This window comes from Mustelus asterias, chromosome 11, assembly GCF_964213995.1.
Source record: "Mustelus asterias chromosome 11, sMusAst1.hap1.1, whole genome shotgun sequence".
Taxonomy (NCBI): domain Eukaryota; kingdom Metazoa; phylum Chordata; class Chondrichthyes; order Carcharhiniformes; family Triakidae; genus Mustelus; species Mustelus asterias.
The window spans coordinates 36,501,301-36,521,522 of NC_135811.1; the positions used below are offsets into that span (position 1 = coordinate 36,501,301).

Genomic DNA, 20,222 nt, shown 5'->3' on the forward strand with positions numbered 1-20,222 from the left:
TTCATTCAAAAAGGAAGCAAGGCAGAAAGCGGGAAACTACAGATCAGTTAGTCTAAAGTCTGTCATAGGGAAACCAATAACCAATTTACTGGAGTTTTGACTGGTCGTCTCCTTATTTAAGTAAATATGTGAATGCATTAGAAGCAGTTCAGACTAGACTAATCCCAGGAATGGGCAGGTTGTCTTATGAGAAAAGGTTGGAGAGGTTAGGTTTGTATCCATTAGAGTTTATAAGAGTAAGAGGTGACTGACAGGTTCAACGTGTAGTGGATGTTTTGTCTCATCAGTATCTAGAACCAGGGGTCACTGTTTAAAAATAAGGGATCTCTCATTTAAGACGGAGACGAGGAGAAATTGTTTCTCAAGATCCTGAGTCTGGAACTCTTCCTCAAAAGGCAGTGGAAGCAGAATCTTCAAATATTTTTAAGGCAGGATTAGGGAACCAGATCAGAAATCCTGTGTGTTATAAGACCATAAAATATAGGAACAGAATTAGGCCATTCGGCTCATCGAGTCTGCTCTGCCATTGAATCATGGCTGACAAGTTTCTCAACTCCATTCTCCTGCTTTTTCCCCATAACCTTTGATCCCTTTACCAATCAAGAACCTATCTATCTGTCTTTACAATCAATGATCAGGCCTCCACAGCCCTCTGGCAATAAATTCCAGAGATTCACCATCTCTGGCTGAAGAAATTCCTCCTCAATCAGTTCTAAAGTGTCGTCCCTTTATACGGAAGCTGTGCACTCGGATCCTAGTATCTTACTAATGGAAACATCTTCCCCACATTCACTCTATCCAGGTCTTTTGTTGTTCTGTAAGTTTCAATGAGATCCGCCCTCATCTTTCTAAACTCCATTAAGTCCAGACCTAAAGTCCTCAGGCGTTCCTCATACGTCAAGCTTCTCATTCCTGGGATCATTCTCGTGAACCTCCTCTGGACCCTCTCCAAGGCCAGCACATCTTTCCTTAGATACGGGATCCAAAATTACTCGCAATATCCTAAATGTGGTCTCACCAGAGCCTTTTAAAACCTCAGCAGTACATTCCTGCTTTTGTATTCTAATCCTCTCCAAATGAATGGGAACATTGCATTTGCTTTCCTAACTATCAAGTTAACCTTAAGAAAATCCTTAACTAGGACTCCCAAGTTCCTTTACGCTTTCGATTTCTGAATTCTCTCCCCATTTAGAAAATAGTCTGCGTCTCTATTCTTCCTACCAATGTGCATAGCCTCTCACTTTCCCATGTTGTATTCCATCTGTCACTTTTTGCCCACTCTACTAATCTGTCCAAGTCCTTTGGCAACTCCCCACCTCTTCAATGCTACCTGTCTCTCTGCCTATCTTTGTGTCATCTGCAAACGTAGCCATAATGCCCTCAATTCTTTCATCTAGATCAATGATTATATAAATGAAAAGTTCCAATGCTGAGTCCTGCAGAACTCCATTAGTCACCGGTTGCCACCCTGAAAAGGAACGTTTTATCCCCACTCTCTGCCTTCTACCAGTCAGCCAATCGTCTATCCATGCTAGTACTTTGCCTCTAACACCATGCGCTCTTCTCTTACCTTGTCAAAGGCCCTCTGGAAATCCAAGTAGGTAACATCCACTGGCTCTCCTTTGTCTAACCTGCTTGTTACCTCTGCAAAGAATCCTATCAGATTTGTCATGCAGGATCTTCTATCTTCTATGGATGATATCTATCTTCTATGGATGATATCTATCTTCTATGGATAATATTGGAATAGTGTAGATTAGAGGGGCTTTAGATTGGTACCACTGGTCGGTGCAACATCGAGTGCCGAAGGGCCTGTACTGCACTGTAATGTTCTATCTCCCCTTGATGAAACCAAGCTGACATTTTACCATGCACTTCCAAGTATTCTGAAATCTCATCCTTAATAATGGACTCCATAATAATTACTAATAGTCTACTCTACTATGAAGCCAGAGTAGACCCCAACAATTTTCTAGTTTGGCATTAGCTATAAGATGTTTCACTCTAGGCGTGATTCTACAGACAAACTAGGAAGCTTTTATCAAAACAATTTAATTAATAACAGTATAGTTAAAACAAATTTATTTGTTTAACTTTTAACAATTGAACAATACTTAAACATGACAAGACACAATTCTTAACTGCTAACCTATCTCTGAGGTCCAATCAAGCAATAGCCTGAAATCTCTCTCTAAAATTATTTAGCAAAACACAGGCATACTTGGGTTACCAGGCTTGGAGCTTTCAGAACACCTCTGGAGAGAGACAGATACACTGCTTTCTTCAGGCAGCAACTGTTTGTATTTTTAGATGAAACTCTTCCTTTCCTCGGTGGGAATATGGGGTTGAGGTACAATTGGATCAGATATTATTGAATGGCGGAGCAGGCTCAAGGGGACAAGTGACCTACTGCTCCCAATTCTTATGTTTGTAAGTCCTTTGCTCTTCTGATTAGTGTTCATTTTTCTTTTTTGAAGTGGCATTGGTGACTATATTAACAGCACTACATAAGGAAGCATACCCAGAAACTGAAAATTTCAACTGTTAAAATTGGCAGTATTTTGGAAGTGAAGTAATTCTAGATTTGTTTACCAAAAAAGATGCATTTTCCTCATTCCTTTTGTAGTATACCTGGGTCCACAATCATCTTTACCAGGCACAACTGGGCTACAGGTGTAGTGGATCAAATGACTTGCATCATCAACTTTTTTTTAAACTTCAGGTTTCCATCAATTACATCTTTAGTTGAACTACAGATTGGTTTCAGTACTGTCCTTAATTTCTCCTGGCCTCAATCTTGCTCTTATCCATGCTTCTGTTATCTTCCGTCTTTTTTTTCTCAGATGTACTTTTTCTGGTCTTTCATCTCATTCTTCATAAACTCCAGTTTGCCGCAACACTCCCTCCTGAATTTACTGATGCTAACATAACAAGTTCAAAATCCTCATCCTTGTATGACAAATCCATGACTTCATCCCAACCTACACCTGAAATATGTTCCCACACTTGGCTTGTCTTTCTGATATTGGCACTTTGTTTGCATTCCTATCTCCTGTGCATGAACAATAAACTCTTGATCCCTCATTCAGGTTGCTGCAAGTCTCCATCAAAAGGTTTCTCAAGATCTGCCTTGACTATTCCTTTAGTTGGCTTGCCATGAGAGGTTCACTGTATTCAAGGCACTGTAAAATGCATACTGTTAGTATATTTCTTGATTGTCAATTTGCATATTTTTTGGCAGATGCTATTAACTGGATGTTTTAATTTAAAATCAGAATAAGACGTGGCATAGAAGTTTGGGTGGACTATTTGGTGCCGATGATGGCATGCTCTTTCTGTTTATTTACTTACAACTTCTATAAATACGTGCAGTAGAAACAGTTGCTTACTTCAATGTGGCAAAATTCCTGGATATGAATGTCTTTTTCCCCTTTTGGTGTTAGGTTTGAATATCCTTTGGATTCAGTGCACAACACCAGCCCAAGAAAAAGACGGAGTTTGTCAAGCCTGAAGAATGAAACTCTACAAGTATGTACCTGCATCTTTATATAGCAGTGGGGAGGAAGGAGCAGGGAAGAAGATGGAGTTATCAGTATCAATCTTTGCGAGTAGTTAAACTATTTCAGATTTCCTTTAGATGGATTAGCTTCTTTCTGTAATCTATTGGAAGGGAAACTTGGAAGTGCATCTTTGTTCTCACTACCCCAGTTAGTTACTGTTGAAATTGCGAGTTGGAGAAATAATTACTAATAGTATTGATTTTCTTTATGTAAAGAGGAGAGAAAAGTCTTCTACACTGGAACTTTTTGCACTAGAATGCTCTGATTTAGGATCTCTTGTAAAGGTCCCCTTGGAATGGGTTCATAAGTTGCTGTTAGGCTGCAACAACAAATCAACCTGTGAATGAGTATGAATTCATAGATATAGTGAATGCTGCTTGATCACCTGACCACTGGATGACAGCTGATGCAAGTGAAACCTAAAGGATCTTATCTGTTGTCGCTGAGATCAGTTGTCGACTGAAGTTTCCTCTCGTGGGCAGGCACAAGATCTGCAGCAAGTGGCTGCCCACAGATTGCAAGACTACTTATCCTCTGATCTGTTAGTTCTACATTTACTGTAGATTTTCTACTTTCTTATTTTGGATCAGCCTCAGTTGAGTCCTTGGGACTTTGAATGTATCTTCTTTGTGTAAGTAACTTTTTAGCAGCATACCATAAATAATGAACAGAAAAATCTTTTGGTGTTTTAACGAGTGCAGTAAATCTGCATCAGCAGGAGTATTCTGTCCGCAGTAAGTGGTAATCACATCAGACCTCTTTTTAGTTCTAAACTATCAAGGAAATTTATTGAAAGAAAGGTGAACAGGCAAAATGAGTAATATACAACATTTATAGTAGCTATACTAGGTTGTCAAAAGTCATTCCCAATGTTAAAATCATATTGAACTACATCTATGCAATATATTTGTTTCAATTTCTCGCCACTGTAGAAACAATTAGCCCAATAGGCATAATAATAACCTAATGATTATGGTACTTGACGAGAAAGCTAAGGGGTGAGAATTCAATTCCAGCATTGCAAGTTGTGAAATTAAGAGACAAATTGGTAATTTTTAGTACAACACCAGAAAAATCTCAAAGTTGCGGGGTTGTTGTCAAATATCCATTTGTTAACTTTTAAAGAAGGAAACCTGCTATCCCTGACCCAGTTTGCAACCAGTCCTAAAATGTTGAAATTTAACATCCTCTGAATTGACCCTGAAAGCCTGTGAGTAGTAAAACAAATTCTTTAGCGATCACTCACTGACAAGTATGATTGTCCACCTAGAAACTGAGCCACTGATCATGGGTTCTGTGTGTCCTTGCATGGCTGATGAGCCTGATCCTAAAGCCGCATCTCTGACCGCACGCTTTTGGCCAATGTTTCCAGGAGGTGGAATTGGTCCTTGGACTCGATTGCTGGCATTCATTTCTCAGGCTTGTTTTCTGGAACTCCTCCTACCATTTGGTCTTTTTGAAGAATTGTGTCCCTTTGATCAGGAGGTTCCACCAGGTAGGTTTCTTCTGAGAAAGGGTCTCCCAGCAATTTACATTCATATTGCATTTCTTGAGGTAAACCTTCAGGGTGTCTTTGAAGTGCTTCCTTTGCCCTCCTCTTGTTCGGGTGCCTTCCTTGAGCTGGGTGTAGATTTGCTTTGGCAATCAGGACTCTGGAATCCTAAGCATGTAGCCAGCCCAACGGAGTTGGTTTTGGATGATCACGGTCTCGATACTGGAGCTCTTGGCTCCTTCAAGGACACTAATGTTGGTAAGCGTGTGTCCCCAGCTGATGCGGAGAGTCTGTCTCTGATGGCATTGATGCTTTGAGGTGGCGTCTGTATGTAGTCCAGGTTTCCAAGTGTTGGGAAGACAGCCTGCTACATGAGGATCTTAGTCTCAGCACGAATGTCACAGTTGGTGAAGACACTTATCCATAGCATTTGGAGGTGTGCTCACAGATTGGATATGATGTTGGATCTCCATGTTGATGTCAGCCTTAGATGATGCGTAGCTCCCCGGGCAGGGGAAATGTGGGAAGATTTCTCAGTTGATCTTGATGGAGGGAGAGACCGATAAGATTGACTTCTGAGGGTACAGAGTGACAGCAGCTGGACTGAAGCCTACACACAACAACGTCAAAACCATTCATACTCTTCTGACCGGATCTTGCCCTGGGGCGGGTTGGTAAAGGATTCGAGTCTTGAGGTTGAGGCTGAAACCAATTCTTCAAAGAACAAAGAAAATTACAGCACAGGAACAGGTCCTTCGGCCCTCCAAGCCTGTACCGACCATGCTGCCCAACTGAACTAAAACCCTCTACCCTTCTGGGGACCACATCCCTCTATTCCCATCCTATTCATGTATTTGTCCAGTCACCGCTTAAAACTCACTGTCGTATCTACTTCCACTACCTCCCCCGCCAGCGATTTCCAGGCATCCACCACCCTCTGTGTAAAAGAAACTTGCCTCGTACATCTTCAGTATGTTTCCGCGAAGGCGTAAAGCATAGCTTGGAGATTCCCTTCTGAGAGTGAGTGTATCATTGAATACTGAAGTTCCATGAGTGGTCAGGCTCATTTTCTTCTTAGATTTCAACCAGTTGAAATTGAAAAATTTTTCATCCATCCTGGAGACAATGTCTGGGAAGCTTGTTCTTGACAAGGTGAAGGATGGTGATGAGGAAGATGGAGGAACGGGTGGGGTGACGACACATCCCTGCTCGACTCCAGTCTTGACCTCGAAGGTTTCTGTCATATTTTCATTGGTGAGGAGTGTCTCTGACAGCATGGTTTGGCGGGATTGGATGATGTTGAGAAATTCCTCTGGACAGGCAGCTTTTCACAGGGTTTTCCATAGCCCTTCCTGATTGACTGAGCCGAAACTTTTGATCAGAAGGCCACGTAGAGTGGTGGTTGTTGCTCCTGATGTTTCACTGTTGAGCAGTGAAAATCATGTCCATTGTTCCACGGTTTAGTTGGAAGCCACACTGGTTTTCTGAAAGGATTTCTTCAGAGATTTGGTGAAGGCAGCTAGCGAGGATTTGGTCAATGATCTTCCTGGCAGTGGAGACTAAGGAGATTCCTTGGTAGTTCCCACAGTCCGCTTTGTCTCCTTTCTTGAAAATGGTGGTAATGATGGCATCCCTGAGATCGACAGGGATTCCTTCTGTGTCCAAGATTTTCAGGAACAGCTAAAGGAGATGACTGGTGATCTCTTTTCCCCTCAAGTTTGAACTCTGCTGGAATCCTGTCCACTCCTTCTTCAGCTTTTCCGTTCTTCATGTGCTAAATGGCAACTTCAACTTCATCTATGCTTTGTGGGAGTCCAAGATCATTGGGGAGTTCGGAGATTTCCTCGAACACGTCCTCATCTGCGATTCTATCATGGTTTAGGAGTTCTTTTAAAGTGTTCTCTCCATCGAAGGCTGATATTTTCTGTCTCTTAAAATGGTTCCATCTTTACTCCACGGTAGTTTGAGGCCGAGGGTGTTAGGTCCCTTTTATGGCTTTGGTGGCACTGGAAAACTGGGGTGTCGTGCTTATCAGCGAGGCTTTGCAGCTCCTTAGCTTTCTCAGTCTGCCATTGGTTCTTGATTTCCCTAATTCCTTGTTGTACTTTGCTTTTGCTGTTTAATGAGTTCTCCTCTTTGTCTTGCTGGTTTTGCCAGGTGTGGAAAGCTTTCCTCCTCTTGTTGATGTGGTCATTGTTAAACCAGTCTTGATGCTTCTTGGTCTTATAGCCAATGGTTTCTTCACAGCTTGAGGCAATGTCTTCAGTTCTTTCTAGTTTTCCTCCCTCCATGAGAATGAATGACTTGGAGATCTTGGTGAAGACATTGTTGGAGGTATGCTTGGTTCTTGAAGCCGTTCAACATTGATCTTTTTTCTGAGCTGTTTCTTCATCGTCCAGTACTTATGGTGGAATTTGATTGACATGGAGGAACAGATGAGTCGGTGGTCTGTCCAGTAGTCATCTGCACTAGCCCTTGCTTTAGACCCTTTTGGTGTTGGGGTTGGATGATGACATAGTTGATCACGTGCCAGTGCTTTGATTGCGGATGGCTCCAGGAAGTCTTGAACTTGTCTTTTTGGCAGAACAGTGTGTTAGTGTTGACAAGCTGGTGTTCCGAATATTTGATGAGCAGGAGAACCCTGTTGGAGTTACAGTTCCGAACTCTTTCCTTTCCAGAGTTGGGAGTACTTTCCGACCTTGTGGTTGAAGTCCCCAAAGGATGATCTTGTATTTAGGAATGTGGGAGAGTATGGTGTCCAGGGTGGAGCAGAAAGTGAATTAATGTATGTGATATGTTTTTCGTTTTTCCTTCCTTCATACTACTGTGCACCTGTGTTTGAACTTATTTTTCCACTGCTTTGCTTAGTTTATTCTATAGCTTCTGAAATGTGTCCTTGGAATTTATAGACACTCCTAGATTGCAAATTTGATTAAGTTAAAATAGATTAGAAAGTTTAGTGGCATTAAAAAATGAACACTGGACACTCTGCTCAATGTCATCTTCACACTCTGACATTACTTCTCAAACCAGAGCATTCATTTAAAAAAAAAGATTCTCATGATTTACCCTGAATCCTATCAATGTTGTCAGTGCCTTTTCACAATTTGGGCAGACATTCAAGGTTTTCTACATTGCTTGTCTTTTATTTCAATAAGTTCTGATTGTTGAAGCATGGCTTTCTCCTCCTGGAGCCATGCTCATTGACATTTATTAGATTATTGTACATAAAATTAGATTTACCCCTGAAGGTTCCATTATTTTATGTGGAATTGAAGTTTATCAACCTTTTTGAATGTCAGTGCCTTTGCCTACTTCCAGGGTACCTCTACCTCAGAAATTAACCTCCTAATATTTGGCAATGCCTCACTATTCTGGCTATGTTCTCAAGACTCTTAACAGTTCCTTTAATGTAATAATGTTTCAATTAACAGGTTCTTCATGTTCAACAGGGAGTAGATGACAGTTCACAACCTTCTGGTATTGCTCGTCGGTCAACAAGTGGACGTAAATCTGGTTTGTATTTCTTGTAGTATATATTATACATTTTTAAAAGTTAAATCACGAGTTTGAATTAGATGCTTTACAAATACACTTCTGGATCTTTGATTTGCATGTGAGCCTCACTGGCAAGGTTGACATTTATTGACCATCCAACAGTAACATCTGCAAAATGCACTGCAGCAACTTGCCATGGATTCTTTGATAGCATCTTACAAACCCATAACCTCTGCCACCTAGAAGAACAATGACAACAAGATGTATGGGAACACCATCTGTAGGTTCTCTTCCAAGTCGCAGACAGTCCTGATTTGGAACCATATTATGATTCCTTTGTTGTCACTGGGTCAAAATCCCAGTGACTACTTCCCTAATACTGAGTGTAATTATATCACATGGACTGCAATAGTTCAAGTAGGTGTCTCATTACCACCTTCCCGAGGACAATTGGAAATGGACAATAAATTTTAATCCTCCTGACAAAGCTCGTAGTGCATGAATGAATAAAAAATAGACTGAAGCAGCCAAGTGTTTGTACTCGACCCATTACTTCAAACGAGGTTGCAGGACATATTTCTGTGAATGAAGGTGAACGCCAAGGACATTCCCTAGTTGAAGCATGTAGGGCAGCCGTTTGAGATGGATAGAAAGCTGGTTAGCAAAGAGTTGACATAAATGGATCTTTTTCGGTTTGGCAGTCAGTGACTAGTGGGGTTCTGCAGGGATCTGTGCTAGGACCCCAACTGTTCACATTATATATTAATGATTTGGAAGAGGGAACCCAATGTATTATCAAAGAATATAAGAACTAGGAGCAGGAGTCGGCCATTTGGCCCCTCGAGCCTGCTCCGCCATTCAATAAGATCATGGCTGATCTTTTCATGGACTCAGCTCCACTTACCTGCCCGCTCACCATAATGCTTAATTCCTTTCCTGATCAAAAATCTGTCTATCTCTGCCTTAAAAACATTCAACGAGCTAGCCTCAACTGCTTCACTGGGCAGGGAATTCCACAGATTCACAACCCTTTGGGTGAAGAAGTTCCTCCTTAATCAGTCCTAAATTTGCTCCCCCTGATTTTGAGGCTATGTCCCCTAGTTCTGGTTTCACCTGCCAGTGGAAACAACCTCCCTGCTTCTATCTTATCCATTCCCTTCATAATTTTATGTTTCTATGAGATCCCCCCCCCTCATTCTTCTAAATTCCAATGAGTATAGTCCCAGTCTACTCTGTCTGTCCTCATAAGCCAGCCGTCTCAACTCCAAAATCAACCGAGTGAATCTCCTCTGCATCCTCTCCACTGCCAGTATATCTTTTCTCAAGGAGGCAAACTGTACACAGTACTCCAGGTGTGGCCTCACCAGCACCTTTATACAGATACAACACAACCTCCCTGTTTTTAAACTCTATCCCCTCCAGCAGTGAAGGAGAGAATTCCATTTGCTTTCTTAATTACCTGCTGCACCTGCAAACCAACTTTTTGTAATTCATGCATAAGGACACCCAGGTCCCTCTGCACAGCAGCACGCTGCAATTTTTTAACCATTTAAATAATTGTCCGTTTTGCTGTTATTCCTACCAAAATGGATGACCTCACATTTACCAACATTGTACTCCATCTGCCAGACCCACGTCCACTCACTTATATCCCGTTGTAGACATTCCGTGTCCTCTGCACACTTTGCTTTACCACTCATCTTCGTGTCATCTGTGAAATTTGACATACTACAGTTGGTCCCCAACTCCAAATCAACTATTTAAATGATAAAAAGTTGGGTGGAAAGGTGAGCTGTGAGGAGGATGCAGAGACAATTTGGATAGGCTGAGTGTGTGGCCATATGCATGATGGATGCAGTATAATGTGGATAAATGTGAGGTTATCCACTTTGGTAGCAATAATAGGAAGACAGATTATTATTTGAATGGATGCAAATTGAGCAAGATGGATACTCAGCGAGACCTTGGTGTCTGTGCATCAGTCGCTGAAAGTAAGCATGCAGGTACAGCAGTCAGTAAAGAAGACAAATGGTATATTGGCCTTCGTTGTGAGAGGATTTGAGTATAGGGATGTTGTGCTGCAATTGTATAGGGCATTGGTGAGGCCACACCTGGAGTATTGTGTGTAGTTTTGGTGTCCTTATCTGAGGAAGGATGTCCTTGCTGTAGAGGGAGTGCAGTGAAGGTTTACCAGGCTAATTCCTGGGATGGCAGGACTGTCATGAGGAGAGACTAAGTCGGTTAGGATTATATTCACTGGGGTTTAGAAGAGTGAGAGGGGATTTTGTCAAAACTTATACAATTCTAACAGGGTTAGACAGGGTAGATTCAGAAGGAATGTTCCCAATGGTGGGGGAGTCCAGAGCTAGGAGTCATAGTTTGAAGATAAGTGGTAAACCTTTTAAAACTGAGGTAAGGAGAAATTTCTTCACCCAGAGCGTGGTAAATGTGTGGAATTCACTATCACAGAAAATAGTTGAGGCCCAAACATCTGATTTCAAGAAGAAATTAGATATAGCTCTTGGGGCTAAAGGGATCAAAGGATATGGGGAGAAGGGTGGGATAATATTGAATTCAATGATCAGCCACGATCAAAATGAATGGCAGAGCAGATTCGAAGGGCCGAGTGGCCTACTCCTATTTATAATGTTTCTATGGATGCCATATTTGGATTTCACACTGCCCCTCCATTATCCTTTTCCTTATGAAGGCATGTTGCTGACATTTTTTACTTTAAAGAAAGCTTACATGTCTTCTAGTCTTTAGCTCTTTGGAGGCACCGTATATCTCCATTTCAATTTAAATTCTCCTCCAGAAAATTTAAAATAACAACATTGAAGGCTATTTGGCTACTTGCACCTGCACTGGTGCTAGTTGTGTACTAATTCCTTTTCTGTTCTCTTCCCTATGTTTTGTTATATCCTATTTTAAATAGAGCTTAGAGTGTTGCAATCACTGAAGGTTACTTCTATGAAGGCCTCAATTTCTGTCCTCTAATTTCCCATTTTTATCCTGGAGAGTAATTTCTCCTGTCCACCAACAATGGAAACAGTATTTTTAGTTTGTTTGCTCGCTCAAAACCATTTATCATTTTGTAAATACTCTACTAGAGATTGTTGCTGTGCAAAGTGCCCAGACTTTGCTCAGTTTTTTTGGCTTATCGTTGCTGATATCTAATCTACTCTCAAATGGGAAACCTTACCTATCAGTAGTGCATTAGAAAAATCATGCACTGTGTTGTCAAGCGGGTGTCTAAGCTAGGAGCACAAAGTTAGAAACTTACTATGTGTGTGTGTGTATATATATATATATATATATATATATTGAACTTTGCTTGTTAACTAATATTGTGAATGGCTTTTATCCTTTTTAATTTTACGGTTTTTTGTCAGATAAGAGAGATGTGGATAAAATCTTTGAAGCACCAACTAAATCTGCAAAGGCTACGCCAAATGAAAGAGATGGTTCAGCTCCAAAGCACCAGCGTAAAAGAAGCTCCACAAAAATACTTAATGATGAACAACCTACAGATGAGGAATACTTATCACCTTTTTCCAAACTTTATGAAATATTCAAGCAGGAGGTCACAAAACCAATTCAGGTTAAACCGAATGAAATTAATATGCACATAGCAGTTAAAGAAAACCATTCTGACCTGACAAAGCAAAGTGGTGTTCCAGGAAAAGAATCCGATGCTGCAATTTCTCAATATGGCAAGAATCCTCGAGTTTCACTGAGTGCAAAGCGAATGTCTGGTAGGAGGAGCAATATGACACCTGAAGAGGGAAAGATTGAAAACAATAATGAATATGAAAAAATGAACAATTCAGAGACACTGTTACTTGAAGGTATTGCAACTGCAGACCTTGCAAAACCGATTACTAACATAAACGACCCAAATAAAAATAATATTTTATTGGAATTAAACAAACTTCAAGAAAATGCCTCTTCTGCGATAATGGTTACATCTCCTGCATTTTCTAATGTAGGTCTTAAAGGGAAAGAGCCAGATAATTACCTGTCCCCTAAATGTACACCAAAAACAAAACACAAAAGTCAAGATTTCAACACTCGCAAATCCTTAACTGCTGATGAAGCTGTAAAGAATGCTCAAGAGATGGTTCAGTCTGCAATGGAAAAGGAACCAAGCATAGTTGTGAAAACTGTTGGAATGGAGCAAACACCCTCAGTTAATGTAGGTAAGGAAAAGGCTGAAACACCCAAAAATCGTGGCAGGTCATCGTTGCGTAACAAAAATGTGGAATCCACGGATATTCAATCAGAGCAGGCTGAATACACTGAGCCTTTGGCTGCAAAATCAGTAGAAATGGAACATACAGCAGCTAATGTAGGTAAAGAAAAGGCTGAAACACCCAAAAGACGTGGCAGACCATCATTAGGTAACAGAAATGTGCAACCTACAGAAATTCAAACAGAGCAGGCAGAATCTACAAATGTTTCTGAGCTTTCGGCTGTAAAATCAGTAGAAATGGAACATACAGCAGCTAATGTAGGTAAAGAAAAGGCTGAAACACCCAAACGATGTGGCAGACCATCATTAGGTAACAAAAATGTGCGATCTGATGTTCAATCAGAGCAGGCTGAATCCACAAATGTTTCTGAACTTTCGTCTGGATATTCAGAAGTGGAAGATATTTCGGTAGAAATGGAACATACAGCAGCTAATGTAGGTAAAGAAAAGGCTGAAACACCCATAAGACGTGGCAGACCATCATTACGTAACAAAAGTTTGCAGCCTACAGATATTCAATCAGAGCAGGCTGAATACATGAATGTTTCTGAGCCGTTGGCTGCAAAGTCAGTAGAAATGGAAAATACAACAGCTAATGTAGTTAAAGAAAAGGCTGAAACACCCAAAAGACGTGGCCGACCATCATTAGGTAACAAAAATGTGCAACCTACAGATATTCAATCAGAGCAGGCTGAATACATGAATGTTTCTGAACTTTCGGCTGCAAAATCAGTAGAAATGGAACATACAGCAGCTAATGTAGGTGAGAAAAAGGCCGAAACACCCAAAAGACGTGGCAGGTCATCATTACCAAACACAAATGTTCAATCTACAGATATTTGGTCTAAGCAGGCTGAATCTGCAGCGATTTCAGAGTCTTCAGCAGCTACAAAGTCACCTGCCTTGATTAAACAGAAACGTGGCAAAAGTGAAAGGTTTTCATCTGGAGATGGTGAACTTGGTCTCTACACCAGCAGCAAAGAATCCCCTTCGTCTACAGGTAAAATCTAGTCCTGGGAACTGATGATTATATATATGGGAAAGAATGGCTTGCATACATTAAGTTTGCCATACATTAAAACATTCAAATCTATATTTTTAAAATTATGTCTGATGCAGCTTATTGGTTTTTTTCTGTAGTAAAGGTGCTTTATAAGTTTTCTTTTAATCCAGTAAGTCTCAGTAAACAGTGAAAAATAATGGGCATTATGTTTTTAAAAAATATTCGATCAAAATTCCAGTTAAGTCACTTGAATATGTATAAATGTGATTAAGAATGCGTATTTAAAAATGAGTCACTTGCTGATTTAGCCAGTCTGATTCCCTTTTTTTTCCTTTTATGTGTACCTGTTGATAATGAAGCATTTGAACACACTTGGGACATTTCTTTTGTTGTGGACTTGACATACTATAATGCAGCACTGCTGTTAATTATGTTGTTCGAAGAGTGGAAGCTTGATGAAACTTTGCAGACTCTTTACAAGTTTACACTCATTGTTAAAATTGGTGGTTTTTTAGTTTACTTAAAAATTCTGGGGCCTGCAATTTTAACACTAATATTTCTTTGCATAGATTTTTTGTTTTTGGTCCTTTTTAACCACATTGTTCCATTTTAATTATTTCTCAGTAGCTGCTATCTCACACTTATCCAAAAAGCGCAGAAGTGAAAATGAAGAAAATTATGGCTCAAGTTTTAAACGAAAGCGAGTTTCTTTTGGTGTAAACCTGAGTCCAGAAGTATTTGACAAACGTATGCCACCAAGCTCGCCTCTGCGAAAAGGAGGTACTCCAACCCGAGTGAGCACGCCATTTCGATGTACTCCACGTACAGTGCTGAAACGTGCTTCCAGCATAGGAATACACACGTGTACAATTCAGGTAATTATTAATGTGCATTTTTGGACCGCTTAAATCTTTTAATGCATGTAACTATTCCAGTTTATCTGCGTCAACAGGACAGGGTTATTTCTAATCCAGTTAAACTTGAAGTTGTTATTGTATAGTTGTTCCCGTCTTTGACTGCTTTGTTAAAAGAATAATCATACCCACAGTAAAGACACAATATACATGGAATGATAACTCAAGTTGACATATTTCTAATATATATTATGTCCTTTTTGTGGATAACTATTTTATTTTGCAGTTGATTACTTGAAAATCCACTGACACATTGTAAAACTACATTGTGGCACTTGTGCCATGTAGAAATGCCGTGTTCGTGTTTTCCCACAGCACATTTCTTTCAATTGATTATTATAATCAACATTAAACTGTAAAAGCTTGGTGATAGTACCATCTTGTGGCAAGAATCTGGTATAACAGGTATTACTCTGAAAATGTTGTGTTTGCATGGGATTTAAAACTTTAAAAAATAAATAATGGAAAACAAAATTACAATGTTGAAATGCCTTCATGCTTCAGAGAACTTGTATCTGCGCCATAAACTTATAAAATTGGTTGGTCCGTGGAATCAAACAACCATTTCTCATCATTTTGGAGACAGATTGTACAGGGTAGTGATGCTGCTTTATTGTGAAGTACCAAACCAGTCAAAGGTGGATTTTGAACTGCCTTTTAAGCCAATAGATCTCTTGTCGCCATTTTTTTAATGGTGATTGGTTCAATTTGAGTTTACAAAGCCAGTAGCGATGTTCTGACAGTTTCCATACAGATCTGGAAATGACATAGTTACTGGGAAGCTATGTGGACCAGAGTGGTTGGGTAACTATTTGATTGATTGGACTTGTGTTACCATGCTAGGGAACTTGTTGTAAATATCAACGATACTTTAAAAAAAAACTGCCAATTTTTCTGGTTACCATTTAATATCCGCCTGTCTCAAAAGTCAGCCGTGGAATGTTGAGCCATCACTGCCAATTGCTGATAGGCACGTAGAAAATAAAGGCCGAGTAAAATCTGCTTTTAAACAGATTTAGACGCCTGATTGTTCAAAATATAAACCGTCAATTTAGTGCAGTTTTTACAAAGTATTTTCAAAAAATAAATTTTGAAAACATGTTAGTGATATTAGATTGGCTGTGGAAGCTGCATTCCTAAGTCACAGAAATTGGTTTTGAAATCCTGGAATTCCAGGATCCATGCTTTTACTTTTCATCTCGAAGGTAATATTGACTTTTTTTTACTATTTGTGTTTTAACTCCATTTTGGATAATTGAATGCCCATTAGACTACAAATAACAAGTAGTCATTTTACTTTAAAGTCTTGCCTGAAATAATATAAATTATACTTGTTTTCTCTCAGGAATTCAGTGAGCTAAATGAAAGTCCCATGACGTCAAATATCCCATCAGCAGGAGCCTCCCCCAAGCAAACAAAGAAATCACCAACCAAAGTTCCCTCACCAAGCAAGGGTTCCTTGTCAAAAGCTAGCATAAATCCATCCCCAAAGCGGACACCTTTGGTCAAGATGCCGAAATCAACCAAACCACCTTCCTTGTTAGGTACCAAGCAGTCACCTGATGCCAAGTCTCCTTTGCCAACAAAAACACCCCCCTTGACTTCTACAAAGAGGTCACCCTCTACGAGAAGTCCTTTACAAAACAAAACTCCATCAGCTACCAAGAAGTTAGATGTTGCTAAGACATTGCCTACCTTGTCACCCAGAAAATTGGTAGCCAGTAAAATGTCCTGTCCAATTACTGAAAGATCCGTTGATTGTTCTCCACGTATACGTGGGCGTTTCTCCATCTCACATGTTGCTACTCCTCCCCACTTAACCCGGTCCAAATCTCCTCACCATACACCATCTTCTCTCGATCTGGTGCTGTTTGAACAGCCTCAGCAGAAAGCAAGTTTAGTGGCAACTTCTGGGAAAAAATCTTCCAGAAAAAGCACGAGAAGAAGTGGCTCATTACTTGCAGCAGGGCGTTGCAGAAGGCAGACAGGTGCTTCAGCTGCCAATCTATTAGGTAAGGCTTTTCCTACAGTTGCAATATTATTACTGGAACCAATTAGAGTTTTTACTAACTATTTATGACGGCCTCAAGTTCCCAACTGTTCATTGTTTTGGTAGCTGGTCAGTGACGTAGCCTACAAAATTACAGTACTTAAATTGCTGGACTTTGGCACAAATCATTGAACTTTTTCTTGCTTGGAGAATGCTGTGAGTGACTCGAGCTCATTGGAGTAAAACTTGGCATCCTGTTTCATGGCATTGATTGGATGATATGGATCATAATTAAGCAGAATTGTCACAAGGGTTTTAATAAAGCATACTGTGTGAGAAGTTTTTGAAAGCATTTTACAATTGGATTGCAGATTCTGCCTATCTGCACTTTGTATATGGAGAGTATTTTGAGCTCAGGGCAATACAGTATGCAATTATCTTGAATTATCACAAGAAGCATGTTAGTATAATATTGCAGTGTCACAAGCTGTCTCTTCCATTGTATCTAACCACCTATATCCAATCCCCATATCTTTATTTTCACATGCTGATTAACTGGGCTCACATTCCAATTATTGAGGGTGGTATTAAGGTTCCTGTCCTCATTGGTGACTTGGTTTATGCCAAACATTTCAAAAATCTTAATCCTCAAGGTGTCCCTACATGATACAGAACAAACAAATGACCTTAATACGAATAATAGACTAATGTTTGCATGCTATTTGCATAAGATTGTTTGAAGGCTTTTTTGCCGATGATTAGTCATCTTGGGTTATTGTAGTTGAGCTCATGTTGCAATGTTTCTAACTCGGGAAAATGATCATCACTTGGGTGATGCACAAAAGGCCCCAATCTTGTAAGCGGAAACCAACAAGAAATGTTAAAGATCACATTACTCTTGCTGTGGCTACTTGGTGGTCTTCAGTTCATCCGAAGAACAGGCTTGGGGTTTTAATGTTGGGATCATACTACAATGGAGGGCATGTTTAATTTATAATTGAGAGCAGCTGCCATCAATTGGGGGAAAGATTAGGGAATTATTCCAACCAGTTTATACCAGATGCAATGGAGTCTGTGCCTATACTCTGGTTTTGTGAATAAACCTGGATTAGGGAAAAGTGGCTGGCGATTCATCCTTTTCTCAATACATGAACAGTGACTCTAACATGGGGCATATGTTTCAGTGAAAGAATTATGGCACACAAAAGCTTCTCATATTTCCTTTCCCACTTGGTATGATTGTTTTTATTATATAGTTTGGACTATATAATAAACCCAAGTAAATTGCTAACAACAGAATAAATAATTTTCGTAAAAGCTGAGTTCCTAAGTGATTTGGGCACAGAATGGAAGTAATATCTCATTCACATGTGGAAATTGTATCTACTTCAAAGAATGGAATATGTTTGACCAAAGATGGGTAAATTAGCAGGCGAATTAAGAGTCTAGTTGATTATTTTAAATTGAATATATGCAATTTGATTTTAGTGACAAAGTCGTGGGCACAGATAGTAAAGGAAGGAGTGGCAAGACCTCAGTTGCGGTGTGCTAGAAAGAAATCTGCAGTGATAAAAAAACGGACCAAGAAAACATCTTTGAAAATGGTAAAAGATTACTTAACCTTGTAATGGGAAATTATATTAAATGTAATCATATTATGCAAGACCACATTTCACAGTGCTGAATCAATTTGTAAAGTTCCTTATTACACTGATTGTACAGTGTATTTCAAGCTTACTGCAACTATGTGGTCTCAATTATAAAATAACTAATCTTGGTCAGGGCATATAAACTTTGAATCTTTGTTCTCATTTTTTATTCCATTCACATTATGCAACATTTTGTTTCAACAGACACCTGTTCATTCGGTGAACAGCCACGTTAGTACTGGCCATGCAGCTTCCCCAGCAACAATAGTCATTGGCAGATCACAAGCTACTAGAATTAAGCCAACTCGAAAGGCCCCACTGGTTGTCAGGCCTGTTTTGTTGAAAAGCAAAGATTATGATATGGATGAAAGCTTTACAGGTACTAGTTTTTAAAAAAAAATTCTGTTCTGTTGATCAATTTAGACTTGACATGGAAGTGAAGTCAATAAAGTTCAGTTTCATCCAATGCGATAGGTTGAATTTTACAGTTTATACCACCCAATTTTGTGGTAGTGCTTTGGCATGGTGTTTATAATTGGGTGACATGGGTGGCACAGTGGTTAGCACCACTGTTTCACACGACCAAGGACCTGAGTTCGATTCTGGCCTCAGATCACCGTAGAGTTTGCACATTGTGTCAGCGTGGGTCTCCTCCCACGCTCCAAAGATGTACAGGTTAGATGGATTGGCCATGCTAAATTGCACCTTGGTGTCAGGGGGATTAGCCGGGTAAATATGTGGAGTTACGGAGATAGGACCTCGGTGTAGGCTTGATGGGCTGAATAGCCTCCTGCCCTGTAGGGATTCTACAATTGAGGTAATGATGTGTGAATCCTGTTTCCAACTCCTATCTACTGCACTCCTGATAAAGCAGCTTCTATTGATGCGAATGGTTAAGAAAGAAGTTTATGTAAAGGATCCAGCAGGCACTTTGAGCAGAAATATTGAATTTTGTAGCAATTTTGTTTGCTTTTTGTTTTGTTTTGCTGACCATTGCATCATCATAAACCTTTATAATTTTTTGTTGGTGGGCTCCTAACCGTGACCATGTAGTCAGTAGGGCAGTAACTTCTTCTATGGCTTCTACTGCAGATCTGCCCAGACTTGTCACATAAATAATAAGATGATTAGTAAGTTCTCGAGGTCAGCACGTTTTCTATATTTGCCTCATCCTTTCAATGATTTTTTTTTGTATTAAGACTAATTTTATTTAAGGGCTAACATCTCTGATTCTCTGGGGTGGGCACAGTAAAAAGTCTCACAACACCAGGTTAAAGTCCAACAGGTTTATTTGGAATCCCGAGCTTTCGGAGTGCTGCTCCTTCGTCGGGTGAATGACCCACCTTACGAAGAAGCAGCCCTCCGAAAGTTCGTGATTCCAAATAAACCTGTTGGACTTTAACCTGGTGTTGTGAGACTTCTTACTGGGCCATAATAAAACTAACCCTTAGTGTCCTGGGATATGTAGGTTAGATGGATTAGTCATGGTAAATGTGTGGGGTTAGGGGAGAGGGCCTGGATAAGATATTCCGTCATGGTCTGTGCAAACTCGATGGGCCAAGTGACTTCATTCTGCACTATAGGCGTTCTATGATATCAGAAAAGAAATTGTCTAGGGACTTTAACTGAGCATACATTATTAAACATTTAAATTATGATGAGCACAAAAATTAAAGGGCTGTCCAGATCCATTAGGGTGTGGGTATCCATGAGGTACTATGGCCCTTTAGCAGGCAGCAGAATTGTATTCCTCCGTAGTCTCATGGCCGATATGTCTCTCACTTTACTATTGCCATCAAGCAAGAAGATCACCCCGATTCAATGAGGAGTTCGGGCATATCTTTAAAAAAAAGGTGCCAACCTG

General features: G+C 40.0%; 1 protein-coding gene across 4 annotated transcripts in view; it reads left to right on the forward strand.

The window, feature by feature from the left end:
- mki67 (marker of proliferation Ki-67) overlaps positions 1 to 20,222 on the forward strand; it is a 47,899-nt gene that overhangs the window by 9,745 nt on the left and 17,932 nt on the right. For 3 of the 4 annotated variants that reach the window (XM_078223441.1, XM_078223444.1, XM_078223443.1), the window contains 7 exons: positions 3,444 to 3,528; positions 8,487 to 8,568; positions 11,943 to 13,802; positions 14,430 to 14,680; positions 16,065 to 16,731; positions 18,198 to 18,313; positions 18,563 to 18,737. In XM_078223441.1, coding sequence (XP_078079567.1) covers positions 3,444 to 3,528; positions 8,487 to 8,568; positions 11,943 to 13,802; positions 14,430 to 14,680; positions 16,065 to 16,731; positions 18,198 to 18,313; positions 18,563 to 18,737 — 3,236 coding nt within the window. The remainder of the gene's footprint in view (positions 1 to 3,443; positions 3,529 to 8,486; positions 8,569 to 11,942; positions 13,803 to 14,429; positions 14,681 to 16,064; positions 16,732 to 18,197; positions 18,314 to 18,562; positions 18,738 to 20,222) is intronic. The other variant, XM_078223442.1, reaches the window with a different exon arrangement.